At 46.7% G+C, this 16,288-nt stretch overlaps 1 protein-coding gene across 1 annotated transcript in view; it reads right to left on the bottom strand.

The window, feature by feature from the left end:
- The window catches only part of ANO2 (anoctamin 2), a 290,238-nt gene that overhangs the window by 22,800 nt on the left and 251,150 nt on the right, over nucleotides 1–16,288 (bottom strand). The window contains exons 21-23 of the mRNA XM_084811922.1: nucleotides 6,578–6,730; nucleotides 6,384–6,436; nucleotides 3,055–3,236 (exon numbers count right to left, since the gene is read on the bottom strand). Coding sequence (XP_084668048.1) covers nucleotides 3,055–3,236; nucleotides 6,384–6,436; nucleotides 6,578–6,730 — 388 coding nt within the window. The remainder of the gene's footprint in view (nucleotides 1–3,054; nucleotides 3,237–6,383; nucleotides 6,437–6,577; nucleotides 6,731–16,288) is intronic.

The following is a 16,288-nucleotide window of genomic DNA, read 5'->3' as shown; positions in this document are numbered from 1 at the left end:
ACCTGGAGCTGACTGTGGCTCAGATCATGAGCTGCTTCTTGCAAAATTTCGGCTTAAATTGAAGAACGTCGGGAAAACCACTAAACCGTTCAGGTATGACCTAAATCATATCCCTGATGAATATACAGTGGAGGTGAGGAATAGATTTCAGGGATTAGACCTGATAGACAGAGTGCCTGAGGAACTATGGACGGAGGTCCGTAACATTGTTCAGGAGGCAGCAACGAAATCCATCCCAAAGAAAAAGAAATGCAAGAAAGCAAAGTGGCTGTCTGATGAGGCTTTACAAGTAGCTGAGGAAAGAAGGGAAGCGAAAAGCAAGGGAGAAAGGGGAAGATATACCCAACTGAACGCAGAGTTCCAGAGAATAGCAAGGAGAGACAAGAAGGCCTTCTTAAATGAACAATGCAAAAAAATTGAGGAAAACAATAGAATGGGAAAGACTAGAGATCTCTTCAAGAAAATTGGAGATCTCAAGGGAACGTTTTGTGCAAAGACGGGCATGATAAAGGACAAAGAAGGCAGGGACCTAACAGAAGCAGATGAGATTAAGAAGAGGTGGAAAGAATACACAGAAGAACTATACAGCAAAGATCTTAATGTCCCTGATAGCCATGATAGTGCCGTCACTGAACTTGAGCCGGACATCCTCGAGAGTGAAGTCAAGTGGGCCTTAGGAAGCATTAGTAACAACAAAGCTAGCGGAGATGACACTATTCCAGCCGAGCTATTTAAAATCCTAAAAGATGATGCTGTTAAAGTGCTGCATTCAATATGTCAACAAATCTGGAACACTCAACAGTGGCCACAAGACTGGAAAAGGTCAGTTTACATTCCAATTCCAAAGAAGGGCAACGCCAAAGAGTGTTCAAACTACCGCACAATTGCGCTCATTTCACATGCCAGCAAGGTGATGCTCAAAATCCTACAAGCTAGGCTTCAGCAGTATGCGAACCGAGAACTACCGGAAGTACAAGCTGGGTTTAGAAGAGGCAGAGGAACTAGAGATCAAATCGCCAACATTCGCTGCATCATGGAGAAAGCAAGAGAATTCCAGAAAAACGTCTATTTCTGCTTCATTGACTACGCTAAAGCCTTTGATTGTGTGGATCACAACAAACTGTGGCAAATTCTTAAAGTGATGGGAGTACCAGACCACCTTACCTGTCTCCTGAGAAACCTGTACGAGGGTCAAGAAGCAACAGTCAGAACCAGACATGGAACAACCGATTGGTTCAAAATTGGGAAAGGAGTACGACAAGGCTGCATATTGTCACCCTGCTTATTTAACTTATATGCAGAGTACATCATGAGAAATGCCGGGTTGGATGAATCAGAGGTCGGAATTAAGATTGCCGGGAGAATTATCAACAACCTCCGATATGCAGACGATACCACCCTAATGGCAGAAAGCGAAGAGGATCTCAAGAGCCTCTTGTTGAGGGTGAAAGAGGAGAGTGCAAAAGCTGGTTTGAAACTCAACATTAAAAAAACTAAGCTCATGGCATCTGGCCCCATCACTTCCTGGCATATAGAAGGGGAAGAAATGGAAGCAGTGACAGATTTTCCTTTCTTGGGCTCCAAGATCACCGCAGACGGTGACTGTAGCCCTGAAATTAAAAGACGCTTGCTCCTTGGGAGGAAAGCTATGGCCAACCTAGACAGCATAGTAAGAAGCAGAGACATCACCTTGCCGACAAAGGTCCGTCTAATCAAAGCTATGGTTTTCCCAGTAGTAATGTATGGCTGTGAGAGCTGGACTATAAGGAAGGCTGAGCGCCGAAGAATTGATGCTTTCGAACTGTGGTGCTGGAGAAGACTCTTACGAGTCCCCTGGACTGCAAGGAGGTCAAATCAGTCTATCCTAAAGGAAATCAACCCTGAGTGCTCATTGGAAGGACAGATAATGAAGCTGAAGCTCCAATATTTTGGCCACCTAATGCGAAGAGAAAACTCCCTGGAAAAGACCCTGATGCTGGGAAAGACTGAAGGCAAAAGGAGAAGGGGACGGCAGAGGATGAGATGGCTTGATAGCATCACGGATGCAATGAATATGAACTTGAGCACGCTCCGGGAGAGAGCGCAGGACAGGAAGGCCTGGCGTGCTATGGTCCATGGGGTCACGAAGAGTCGGACACGACTGAACGACTGAACAACAACAACAATGCTATGATACTTAACAATTCAAATGAATTTTGCCAGCTTTAGAGTGTGAAATAGCTGGCTGTGTAGTACATCATGCATTAATATACACACATGTGCATTGGAGTCAAGGTGCACCCATTCACATCCAGAGATTTAACTTTTAGAGACTTGAGAATGGAGCTGGATGTCAACAGTGGCAAGTTGGGCACACGCTAACATTTTAGTAAGGCACCCACAAAATCTCTCCCCAAACCAAGCCAGGAACATTGATTTATATAGGGCAGGGATCACAAAATAGGGACTGCCCCCAATAAATATGGACCCATTGATTAGTATGTGACCATTTCGTATTTGTTTCTAAATGATTTAAAAAGGAATATCAGGTTCCTAGAGACAGGGCTGGCCCAACGTATTTTGCTATCTGACAGAAAGGACAAGATGGCACCCACTCCACACTCCACATATGCAATCCAGTCTGGACCAGCTTACTGCAACACTGGTGAACAGACAGCTTCCTCCAGCACACCAGGGTGCAGATTAGCCTGGGATAGCAGGGCAGGGTAGCTCAGGGAACTCAGTGGAAATGGTGGGCAGCTCCTGCCCACCCTCAGCATCTGCCACCTGCGGTCGCTGCTCTCGCTGCCTAATGGTAGGGCTGGCCCTGCCTAAAGAGCCAGCGGATGAGATCATTTCAAAGAATGGTGCATTCTGAGCAAAAGAGAGGAGCTTCCAGGAAAGTTAAAATGCTGCAGGAAAATGTACCCAAGGTCTTCTATGATCAGAGGCAGCCCTATGGTTCTTATTCTCTTGACTAAGTTTAACCCTCTAAAATCAGTGGGACCACATGTCGGGATTACTCTCTTAATAAGTCTTAAATCCATCCGTCAAGGGTTGGTAAGTCTGCTTTACCTGCAAAAGGAAACCTCCTGTTCAAACGGTGAGCTTTCTGGCTGGGTTCCAGCCTTGAAATGGCTGACATTGAAGTACGAGAGTGTGTGATTGATGAAGCCATGCATGGTTCCGTTGTGACTGTATGCATATTGGTAGACAAGGCGTGGAATGAAATCGGAAGTGACAGAAATGACAAAGGCCTGGGAGAAAAGGAAAATCTTTACCAAGTGAACCTGTAGATGCCTGAATTGTACTTTGATGTCCCTTTATTGATGGTGATCATCCATCATTCAAATATCCCCAGACAGATAAGCCACTTGGCAATTGGAAGACAGAGTGAACCAGTTGGGCTTTCCAGAACCATTTGCCTCCAGAGTCATTTGGAAAAGCATCCCACCAGAAATGTGCCCTCCACCTGAACTTTGAGACTGGCCCAGTATTCTTGGCTGCTTAATATAAATACTGTTTAGTGGCTGGCAGGCTAAGGACTCTGGTATTTGTCCAAAGACTTTGGGGAGCATTTTATGGCCTTTCTTATAGATCTGGGATGGATTTTTAAAGCTACTATTTCGGATGTTAGATAATAGTTTATTTTTAAAAGGAGGACTGAGCAGAAGCTGGAACAATAATAGAAGGATGAGCCTTAGGCCACTGAACGCGAGTGAAAGCAAACACATTCACCTGTTACTAGGTTTAGCTGATTTCAGATGAAGCTCATCAAGGTGCAAGGGCCCACCGCTGCCTCCAAGGGGGCTCTCCCAGCTCAGCAACTGCTCTCCGAGTGCCTGAGTCCTGGCCTACTCCGTACAAAAGAGCAGCACCAGGGACTTGCGTCTCAGCGGTGGCTTCTCAGTTGGTTTAATCCTTGCTGTCTTTGCCTGTACTGGGTTCTTTTCAGGCAGATAGAAAGGACTGCCAAGACTCTCCAGCCACTGTCACCTGTGTCCTTCAAGCTGCTAGTCCTGATGGCTATATGCTCCCTCCAGTAGCAGAGGTGGGGATGGTCAGACTCACCCGCGCCTGCCTGCCTGCCTGGGACGCCCACTGAGCCACCGCCACCGCGGCCACGCTGGACGAGCCTCTGCGCTCGCCTGGGCCCGCCCGCTGAGCGGCCCTGCGCCCGGCAAGCGGGTCCCGCCCTGCTCTCGAGAGCTGTCAAAAACCCGACGGCTCTCAAAAGCGAGGCAGAGCGCGCGATCCCCGCGGGCAGCTGGGAGAGCTCCCGTTTCTTCCGCGGAAGCGAGGGTGCCAGGCGCGGGGGGGGGCGGGGGCAGCCCGCCCGCCCCGCGCCTGGCACCCCGCCCGCCCCGCGCCTGGCACCCCCGCTTCCGCGGAAGAAACGGCCCACAGCCTTCGTCCTGTTCTCGCACAAGACGGGAATGAAGCCGTTAAGCAGCATGGGAAGCAGGGGGCTGGGGAGGAGTGGGCTGGGGGTGCACCCAGAGGGGCCCCCGCCGCTGGGCACCCTGTCTCCCCACCACACACCTTCTCCCCAAACTCAGGCCGCAGAAAGGGTTCTCTCAGCCGGGGGGGGGGGTGCCATTTTGGGGGAGAAGGCGGTGTATGGCAGAGCAGGCCCAGCGTGGGGAGCCCCTCTGGGCGCCTCCCAGCCATGGCGCGATGTAGACCCCCCCCCGGAACCTGGTCTTTCCACGCGGGGGGGAGCAGCGGGGACCTTAACTCCACCCCGCTTCCGAGGAGAGCCGCACAGGGCGCCGGGCTGGGAAGCCCCAAAGGGGTTCCCTGGAGCTGGGGCATCCCCCCCCCCACCGCACAGCGCCTTCGCCCCCGAAAGGCGTTTCCCCCCAGCCGGGGCGGAGGATCTTTCTAGCCGCCTGCCCTCTGGCACGCCAGCGGAGAGAGGGATCTTTCGGCCGGCAGGGGAGCTGCTTTGGGGGGCGAAATCGCCCCACCCCCACCGCCCAGGGCTGGCTTGCCTCACAGCCCCTGACGGGGGGGGGATTTCGCCCCCCCCGATTTGCGCGAGCAGCACTTCGAAAATCTGATGCTCCGTTCCCGCGCAGCACATTTTCAAAGTGCCCCCGGCGCCAGTCGGGGTGGGGCGAGATCCGCGCCCCCAGGGGGGAGGCGTAGCCGGGGGGGCGCTTGCGGGCTCGCGCGGCTTGGCGGCGGCGGGCGAGGAGAGGCCGGCGGCGGGGGCGCCCTGTCGCCCCGAGCGGAGGCGGCGCGCCCGGCGCCAGCTGTCGGGGACGCGAGCGGGGGCGGCCTCGCCCGCGCGGACGCTGGGCAGGCGGACTCTCGGCCCGGCCCGGCGTCCCCCTCCTCGTGCTCTGCCCCTGGGCGGCTCCGCCGTCTCCGGGGCCATGCGTCGGGGCGTCTCCTCTGGCCTGCCGGGTCTCCTGCGGGCTTGGCGGCTGCGGAACTGCCGGGGACCCGGCTCAGGCGCTCCAGAGATCCCGGCCGCGTGGGCCGCTCGGACCCTTCTCTGCGGGTGCAGGAATGGAGAGGGGACACGGCCACGCGCTCTGTCGCGGCGGGGGCGCCACTGTGCTGCTGGCCACGCGGTTCTTCCCGGCAGCGCGTTGCCACGCCGTGCAAATGACGAGCCGGGGAGGGAACGGGAGTGTCGACTCTCTCTCTCTCTCTCTCTCTCTCTCTCTCTCTCTCTCTCACACACACACACACACACACACACAACTTGGACGAGGCTTTCTTTTCTTTTGAGTGAAAAGCTGTTCATGATACCTGATTAAAATTGGGTAGGGTCACCACGTAAAGCTTCCACCTGGCTTCAGGGCTGCCAGCTTGCGATCCCTGCTGTGGACCATACGAAACCTAAATTCCATTTTGGATCTTTGGGTTAGTATTGTCTTAGCGGTCCAAGTATGTAATTTTGGAGTCGTATCAGGTCTCTTGATAAAGCTTAGGGCAGCAGTGCTAAAAGGTGACTTGAGTGCTTAAGACTTCAGGTAAAACAGGTTGTCAAATGAGACCCATTGCTGAATAGTTTCTAGACAAGTTACAAACAAGGACAGAATGTTGGGAAAACGTACACAGTCTGCAGTGTTAACTAAGACACTGTTCATACACAATATATAGATAACAATTTAATGCAAATTAGACAAGTAGGTTTTTCTGCTTTTTCAGTCCTTGACAATTCAAAGAATCTTGTGGAACCTTACTGACTATCAACTTTATCCTGTCATAAGCTTTCGTGGACTTCTGCCAGAATAGATGTGTTAATCTTTAAGGTGCCACAAGACCTTTGCTTTGCTGCAATAGGCTAATATGACTACCCTCTAGACACCGACCATTCAAATTAGACTTGAGTGACTGAATCAAATTTGCTATTTTCATTGCATAAATAAGCATAAGCCAATACTCACATTAATTATGACTGAAAATTTTCCAATGCCGCTCAATATGTTAAACCAAATCCCTGTAAGAGAGGGAAAAACTTTGTTAAGGTATCTTATTTCCATTCCAGTTCTGATTGCTAAGCAAATTCTGAGGATCATCTTCTCTCAGTTTCTCTCTTTATATGAACTATTACTACCTAATTTTAAATAAAAAAGCATACCTATATCTTTTGCTCTTACTGTATCAGGCCTTCTTAGCTCACTGACAAATTTCCTGGCATCAAGACGGACTTCAATTACATTGTTGAGCAGGGCAAACACTGGGGCCAGAGGAAAGGAAGCAACAAAGAGCGTGACGAAGCCAAACTGTATGACTAAAAGACAGAAAAGCATTGTTCCTAAGGTTCTTTGGCAAGAAGACTAAAAAACAAGTCTGCAATAACTTTTTAAGTCATGGTATCTATTGCTATATTTATATATTAGATATAAACCTTTTGAGCCATGATAGATAGATAGATAGATGATAGGTAGGTAGGTAGGTAGACAGAGTATGTGTGTGTGTGTATATATATATATATATATATATATATATGATAGACAGACAGACCAATTACAATCTAGTTTCACTGACACTGACTTGGTTACCCTGATAGATGATGTACCCAGCGATGAATAGGGGGAGTGCTACCCTGTTGATTCTCCTAGATATCTCAACAGCTTTCAATACCACTGACCATGGAATCCTTCTGGATAGGCTCTCTTTGTTGGGGTTTGGGAGGCGCTGTCCTTTGGTGGTTCCATTTCTACCTGGAGGGCCAATGTGGTATTGGGGGGCTTCTATTTAACCCTGTGGCATTTATGCGATTATGTCCCTCGTGGTTCTATTTTGTCCTCCTGCAACTGCTAAGTGAAGTTATATGAGGATTTGGAATTGGTTGTCTTCAACGTGCTAATGATACCCAGCTCTATGTGTCTTTTCCAGCTGAGGGATGAACCTGTGTTTGGTTGCAGTAATGGACTGGATCAGGGCCAATAAACTGAAACTAATTTTTGCAGATGGAGGCACCGTTGATGGATGAACTGTCCGCCCAACAAGGTAGCGTCAATCAGTTCTGGAGTGGACTGCACTCCCTTTTAAAGAGCTATGGAGACCCTCCCTAAAGGAGCCATCAATACAGACCACAGTGGCTGTGTATTGCCCCCATTGCCAAAGGCAGCACACCTTGGTGGATGGGTTGCTGGCGAACATGAGCAGGAGGGCGCTACTGCACTCCTGCCCTGCTTGTGGACATTTATTTGAATGGACTGTTGCTATTTCAGTTGTTTTGATTCTCCAGATTTTGTATTTTTATTTTATTTTATATTTGATCTATTCGTCTGGAAACATAAGCTTATTCTCAATGTGCGGAACAGAAATGCATGTATTTCAATCAGGGGTGAGGAACTGGCAGCCCGTGGCACAGATGCAGCCTGTGGGGCTTCTCTGACGGGGCTGCAGCTGCCACTCCTCACCCCTGTCCCCTCTGCAGCAGTTTGGCTTGAAGAAAACCTCACATTGGAGCCAGGAGGGGTCTTTTTGGAGCCCAAGTGCAGCATGGGAAGGTGAGTTTGGAGGGACTCACTGCTGGAAGGGAAGGTTAACCCCCCCCCCTCATTGCATGCTATGACCCCCCTCCATTGGCCCATTTGCAGCAATCAGGCTTGAGAAAAGCCTCCAGTGGGAGCCAATGGCTGTTTTTTCCAGGTCTAGTTGCTGTGCGTGTGGCTGCGGTGTTACATTGCTTTGGCCCTATCCACATTTGGCTTTGGTCCCACCCATTTTTAGTCTTGGCCCTGCCCACTGCTGGCATGAGACCCCCAGAAGGTTACCCCTGAGGGTGAAAAAGATCCCCCAGCCCTGATTAGAAATGATAGCATGTCTATTGCAAACACCTGTATTCTAAATGAAAAAGCAAAACAATGGAAGGAAGTGGGCTTGTTACATTACTTAAGCGATAATATATAATGATACTTTGTGCCTAGGGCAATGAAAGTTAGACTCTTATTATCCCATGCACATTTGGGGGACCCTCTGGATGGCATCTATATCAGCAAAGACCACCACCTACCTCCCCCTGTATGTGCATAAACTTTTTAGGTGGATGGCACATTTTGGATAAGGCTAGATGACGCGTTGGACTCCAGCCTGCAGTGGGCTTTGAACTGGTGAGCTGCAGACTGTCCAACAGGGAATGCACCCTGAGCATCATCGCTGACTTCTGGGCAAACGAGGCAAAGCTGCAGGGAGGTCAGTCACACCAATAAGGAAGCTCCTTACACCAACAGGCCACATCAGACGATCTTTCTTAACCTCGTATGTTTCTTGTAGGAAGGCTTCTGGATCAGGTTTGTTTGGTGGTTTGAACAACTAGGAAACCCTAAACTTTGCTGGCTATGGATTGCCTTGGCCTTGGCCTCGCTGTCATTTGCGTCTGCCTTTGCTTTTGCCTTGCACTGCTTACCTAGTGAGATCCCAGCTGGGGGAAGCTTTTAGTCAGTGGTTTCCTGTCCCACAGCCCTTACTTTCATCACTACACTATGCGGCACTAGTTCTCATTTAGAGCAGAGCTCTCCATACTTGCATCACAGAAACCTTCGAGTTATAAGAACCATCAAGGCTCATTAAGCTGACTGCTGCAAATTATGGAAGGGAATGAGGCTGTGTGCTTCATGAACATTTTGCCTCCTATGAAACAAGCTCAACTCCCACTGGACATTTTTTTACACCCTTTGTAAGGTTTTGGGGGGTAGGGAACACTTCTCAGTTGCTGGGGTAACTGGGCCAATGTGCCCACACACTGGGATGCAGTAAAGCAAATGGAGCACGGAAGGACAACATCTGTGTTCCAGGTTGCTTCTGCATGCAGTTGGCATTCCTGTGTACTTGGTTCCTTTCAGTGCAATGCACATTTGGATAAAATGTCACTGGCTCAGTCACTTCTGTAACGGGGATGATCTCTCTTTCCTCCAAAGCAGCTGCAGATTAGGGGAACAACGGCAGCGAAGAGGAGGGAAAACACGCAAAGGAGTGGAGGAGAGGGTTTTTCATGAACGCTGAGATCCCCCCCCCCCCCATGTCAACTTTCACGGTAAAATGCAAACCGCACAAACGTTCAGTGCCAGCAACGATCCCCCTCATAATTCTCAGCAGCAATTAATGTATACAACATGCCTCCACATGACGCCCCCAAATGACATTTCCAAATCCTGCTACATCATGGAGATTACAGAGGAATGTGACTTTCTCTTTGGTAATGCTTCTTTTGTTGATGCCTGAAAGTTGGGTTTTTTGATGGATTCTCCTGCTTTAGGGGAAATTCTTCCCAAGCTCCAGAATTAATCTCAGTAGGCTTGAACCTAATTCTGCCTCTGTTTATGTGGGTGCCAGTTTTCTCACTGATTCCAGCAGGCTTCTGTTACGTTGACTTTTCAGACATTTCCCAACTAAGTACCAAAGGAACCCCTGATTCTTTTTTGGGCTATGCTGGATGGGAGAAGGAAAGAACAGAACTCGGAGAGCAAATAGGTTCATTTCAATCTAAGCAGAAAGTCACTCTCAGAAATGCCGGCTGGATACAGGAGTTAGAAATTGCTTGTAGGATAATGTTCTTTGTCTTAGCAGATTTATTTATTATTTATTTATTAGAGGAATTTAAATGCTACCCATTAAATAAATTTCCAGGACAGCTTATAATACAAAATCAAAGATTGTGCATGTAGAGCTGGACTTGTGCTGGGATGCACTGTTCTTAAAGTTAATAACCTTGTTAATCTTGGTGTCTACTTTTGTGCGGAGCAAGCAACCACCGGTCCTGGCCGCTGCTGCTGCTGCCGCTTGGCAAGCGTGCTGCAAGCATGCTGTTAGCTGGCTGGAAGCCTCAGTGCTTGCCCTGCATGGTCTCTTGGGACTGGTGTTCCCACGATGACAGATGTAAACAAAACCCAGTTCCAGAGCTCACAAAGTCTTAAGTTTATTACAGGATAGCATTAATGTCCTGTTGCTGTTGTTGATCGATTTTAGCTCACAAAGAACCTCTCAAGTTATTAAAGTGACTAAGATATTAAAGTGTTTGACTGCACAATGCTATACATGTCTACTCAGAAGTAAGTCCCACTGAGTTCAATGAGGCTTACTCTCAGGAAAATGTGCATAGGATTGTAGCCTAAGTTTAAGCTCTTATTGTGGCAATGTTACTGTTACAGTTAGATTTCCTGGTCCACACAAGGACTATGACACACAGACTGCTGTCTGAGCATCCTTAGCTTCCATAACTTTTCTAGTTTTGAGATACCAGGGAAAATGTATAAGACATTATGGCAGCTAGTGAGAGATGATTGCCTATACTGCCAAGCATCCCCGGCACTGACTTCACAAAATGAAACTTCTCAACAACGTTTGCAACTGTCCTGGGGTAGAGATAGGAAGGACAAGGAATGGCATAGTGGGGAAAGTGTTGCCCTGGACGTCAAAGAGGGCAGAGCATCAAGTAGAACACCTCAAGGAGTAGGCTGTTCCACAGAAGTTCTGTGAGTGACAATACCAGGCTCCAGAACTAATTTAGTGCTAGGAACATGCTGTGATCATCCAGACCAGAATGCTCAGAGTGACCTTGAGATGGAAAACGAAATCAGGGAGGCCTCTGAACAAGGAAGTGTTGTAATAATGGGCGACTTCAATTGCCCCCATATTGACTGAATAAATGCATGTTCCAGTCACGACAAAGAGGTTAAATTTCTCAATGCCCTATACGACTGTGCCCTAGAATGGTTGGTCATGGAACTGACAAGAAGTGAGGCGACCTAGGATTTAATCCAAAGTGGTGTCGCCCAGGACCTAGTATGAGATGTAAATGTTGTTGGACCAATTGGAAACAGTGATCACAGTGCAATCAGATTTAATATATATTGAAGTGGAAAATTGCCAGGAAGTCCAACACAGTCACATTTGACTTCAAAAGAGGAAACTTCTGTAACAGGAGGGAAATGGTGAAAAGGAAGTTAAAGGGGGGAGTCAAGAGGACTAAATCCCTTCAGAATGCTTGGAGATTACTCAAAACCACAATAATAGAAGCCCAGCTAAAATGTATACCTCAGGTTAGGACAGGTAGCACCAAGTCCAAGAGGTCACTGGCATGGTTAATGAGCAGCGTTAAGGGAGCTACTAGAGGAAAGAGGGCTTCCTTCGGAAAATGAAAGTCTTGCCCAGGTGAGGAAAAGAGAAGTGAGCACAAGCTTGCGCAGAGGTGATGCAAGCAGACAATAAGAGATGCAAAAAAGCAATTTGAAGAGCATATTGTTAACAACATCAAGGCCAACAATAAAGAACTCTTTAAATATGCTAGAAGCAGAAAAGCAGCTAGGGAGGCAGTTGGACCATTGGATGACAATGGAGTTAAAGGAGTAGTGCAGGAGGACAGGGAGATTGCAGAGAAGCTGAATGAATTCTTTTCATCCATCTTCACTGCAGAAGATATAGGACAGATACCTGGGCCTGAATGGATGTTTTCAGGAAGGGAATCTGAAGAACTGAGGCAAATAGTGGTGTTCTCAACCTTATTGATAAATTGAAAGCAAATAAATCACCTGGCCCAGATGGTATCCATCCTAGAGTTCTCAAAGAACTCAAATATGACATTACTGATCTTCTAATCAAAATATGCAACAAACTCTAAGATCAGCCTCTATACCAGAGGACTGGAAGATGGCCAATGTGACACCTGGGAAATTACAGGCTGGTTACTTTAACATCTGGTCTGGGTAAACTGGTTGAAGGCATTATTAAAGATGAAATTAGTAAGCATATAGAAGGACAAGCCCTTCTGAAAAAGAATCAACACGGCTTCTGCAAAGGTAAGTCCTGCCTCACTAACCTTTTAGAGTTCTTTGAGAGTGTCAATAGACATGTAGACAGGGGTGATCCAGTAGACATTGTTTACTTAGACTTCCAAAGGCTTTTGACAAAGTCCCTCGGCAAAGACTCTTGAGCAAACTTAGCAGTCATGGAATAAGAAGACAGGCCCTATTATGGATCAGTAACTGATTAAAGAACAGAAAGCAGAGAGTAGGAACAAATGGTAAATTCTCCCAATGGAGGGAAGTAAATAGTGGGGGTCCCACAGTGATCTGTATTAGGACCAATGTATTTCAACCTGTTCATAAATGATCTGGAATTAGGAGTGAGCAGTGAAATGGCCAAGTTTGCCGATGACACCAAATTATTTAGGGTGGTTGAAACAAAAAGGGATTGTGAAGATCTCCAAGAGGATCTCTTCAAACTGGGAGAATCGGCATACAAATGGCAAATGCGGTTCAATGTAAGCAAGCGTAAAGTGATGCTCGTTGGGGAAAAATATCCCAACTTCAAGTTATAACCTGATGGGTTCTGAGCTAGCAGTGACTGACCAAGAAAGAGATCTTGGGGTTGTCATGGACAGCTTGATGAAAATAACTCAGTGTGAAGCTGCTGTAAAAAAGGGAAACTCCATGTAGGCATAATTAGGAAAGGAATTGAGAATAAAACTGCCAATATCATACTGCCCCTATACAAATCTATGGTGCGACCACACTTGGAATACTGTGTACAGTTCTGGTCACCACACCTAAAAAAAAGATATTGTATAGCTGGAAAAAGTGCAGAAAAGGGCAACTAAAATGATCAATGGGCTGGTGCATCTCCCCTACGAGAGAAGATTAAAACAGCTGGAATTGTTTAGCCTGGGAAAAAGGACGGTAAGGGGAGACATGTTAGAAGCGTACAAAATTATGCACAGTGTGGAGAATGTGGATAGGGAGACATTTTTCTCCCTCTCTCAAAATCCTAGAACCCTGGGTCATCTCATGAAGCTGATTGGTGGGAGATTCAAGATGGATAAAAGGAAGTCCTTCACCCAGGGCATAGTTAAAACTATGGAATTCGCTACCACAGGATGTAGTGATGGCCACCAATTTGGATGGCTTTAAAGGGGGGTTAGACAAATTCTTGGAGGAAAAGGCTATCAATGGCTACTAGTCTTGATGGCTATGTGCTACCTCCAGTACCAGAGGCAGTGAGCCTAAGAAACCTGGAGAACAAGGGTGGGAGGGTGCTGTTGCACTCATGCCTTGCTTGTGGGTTTCTTGTGGGCAGCTGGTTGGCCACTGTGTGACCAGAATGCTGGACTAGATGGACCCTTGATCTGATCCAGCATGGCTCTTGTGTTCTTATGTTATGTTCGTATGAGATTCCTCAGTGCAAATGTAGCTCATTTATTATTGGTGCCATGGTCAGTATGTCTAATCCTACATACTAGAGCATTGTGCATTGGCTGGAATATGTATTTATAAAAGGCATGTAAGGAGGATAACGGAGGATGATGGGTAGAACAATAACTGAGATAAGAGATATTGCAAATAAACGTAGAAGTTATTGCATGATGTTTAGTACTTGACTCATTAGGCACTAATGTTAACGTTTAGGAACCTGGAAGTGGAAATACTAACCAAGTGGATAAGGTATAGACTGTACAAACTATTCCTGGTATTTCTTGCTGTAAGTAGCACAAATATTAGATGGTGCCTTTGGGCAGAACTACATATTATAAGAACAGAGGTGCTCCTGATGAGAAAAGTAGCCCTCTGTTGAGCCCCACCTCCATAATGTGTAGTGAAACTTACCTCCTCTCTTCATGTCACTGTGCTATATGTTTCCTTGCCCCTGCTCCATAAGACTGTTTGCCACTGATGGGGATGAGAAACCAGGGTAATTACATCAGGACCAGAGTGATTTGTACTATAGGAGTGGAGGAGGTATCTGGCATGGGCCTGGTATTTATGGTGGCTGAACCCTGTTTCTTAGTACATGTACATTTGCCTTTAGAGAACCTTACAGAAGACATTGCCTGGAAATCAAGTCCTATGAGAAAAGGTTGAAGGAGTTGGGTATGTTTAGCCTGGAGAAAATGTGATATGATAGCCGTCTTCAAATATCTGAAGGGCTGTCACATAGGATGATGAAGCAAATTTGTTCTCTGTTGTTCTGGAAGGTAGGATGTGAAAAATGGGTTCAAATAATTTTGACTGAAGGGGATTTTGACTAAACATCAGGAAGAACTTCCTGATGGTACAAGCTGTTCAACAGTGGAGCAGACTGCCTTGGAATGTCACGGAGTCTCCTTAAGTAGAGGTTTTAAAGCAGAAGCTGAATGGCCACCTACCAGGGATGCTGTAGCTGTTGATTTCTTGCATCAGCAGGGAGTTGAGCTAGATGACCCATGAGATCTGTTTCAACTCTATGATCCTATCTAGGGATTCACATGTGCTGTTTCAGAGTATCTTATTCATAATGTACAGACAAGTAGGATTCTTCAGAATGTCCTGCCCTCTCCATATGGCCAACCAGTCCATATGGCCAACAAGAATCAGTGCAGGTGAAGAGGGACCAACCTACAACGCAGCACTGATTTCAAAACAGAATTAAATTAAATGGCATTTTACGGTTTGCTTACATCAGAATTGTACTTTCCAACCCTTCTCACAGATACACTGCTGCACTCAACTACAATATTATTAGTTCTTGCAATTAAAAAAACCCTCCTTTCTGAGCTCAGTTCCCTCCCTCTCCACGAGCCATATTCTTTTGCCCAATTTTGAATGTAAGTTAGCATGCTCCATTGAAGAGCTCCTTTCATCTTCATTTCTGCCTGATGCCCCTTCAGAACAATCTTAAATGACAGCTTCAGTGCTGAGCATCTCAAAGAGCTTCCTTTCCATGTGGGTGGTCTGTGTCATTCAGCAGTGGATCTGACAGCCGAATTTAGTGATACATACTGAGCACCATAGGCAGGTGAAGAGAGAAGAGAGTTTAATTTCTCTCATGTTCCATCCTCCTTAAATCCAGTAGACAGGACTCCGCATACTGTGCAAATGGAAAAATTACAGGGGTGGCGAGCCATTATTATTACAGGTAATAACAGGCGATACCTATTTGGAACTGGAATAATATCTAACTTTAACATCTGGGTAGAAGGGAATTTCAGCAGGCACATGTTTTTCATACACAGCGCAAGAAGAGTGGTGAAGTTCTCACTGAAATTCTGTCCTTTACACAACTCCTAAATGAAGAACAGCCTCATCCTCTTTGCCTCCAGTAACCATATTCTAATTCTAAAATTTGAATCTGGTCTTGCTAAATCAGAATAAGTGAGGCTCAAAATCAAGGGGAAGATTCAGTAACCAAATTTTCTACCCATGCCCCCTACAGGTGGGGGGGGGCAGGGACATGAGTTCATGTTTTCTTCTTCTATTGGCAGAAAAGACTAAGGGGAGACATGATAGTTTATAAAATTTTGCATAGTGTAGAGAAAGTTGGAATGAGAGGTATTTTCCCTCCCTCAAAATACTGGATGAATGGAATTAAGTAGCAGGAGATTCAGAAAAGAACAAAAGGAACTACTTTAAACAAGATATAATTAATTTATGGAATTAGGTTAGATGGCTTTTTTCATTAAAGGGTTAGATAAATTAATAGAGGATAGAATTATCAATGGCTATTAGCCACAATGGACCCTCCCCACACACATTCACGCGAACATAAAGTGCAGGCAGGCAGTTTCTTTATACCCTGTTTGTGAGCATCTCAAAGGAATCTGGCTGCCACTACTTGACTACGTGGACCCTTGATCTGATCCAGCAAGTCTCTTCTTCTACCCTTCTGCTAAGTGTGCCCATTCAATATACCTGATCATATACATCACATGGCAGTTCTCCTTAATTCACAGCCCATGAACTAAGGTATACCCTCACTGATTAAAGCTGCCCGCCCCATACTAGTTATTAACTGAAGGTTTGTTCAGTTAACTTACTGATTAAACCCTGCAACCTGAGTTACATCGTTTTGCAGGATCTGAACTTTACTA

This window comes from Heloderma suspectum, chromosome 7 (genome assembly GCF_057233095.1).
Source record: "Heloderma suspectum isolate Gila_16-S chromosome 7, 16-S_ref, whole genome shotgun sequence".
NCBI classification, from domain to species: Eukaryota; Metazoa; Chordata; class Lepidosauria; order Squamata; family Helodermatidae; genus Heloderma; species Heloderma suspectum.
The sequence above is the reverse complement of the archived record's forward strand: the minus strand, read 5'-3'. Positions and strand labels throughout refer to the sequence as shown.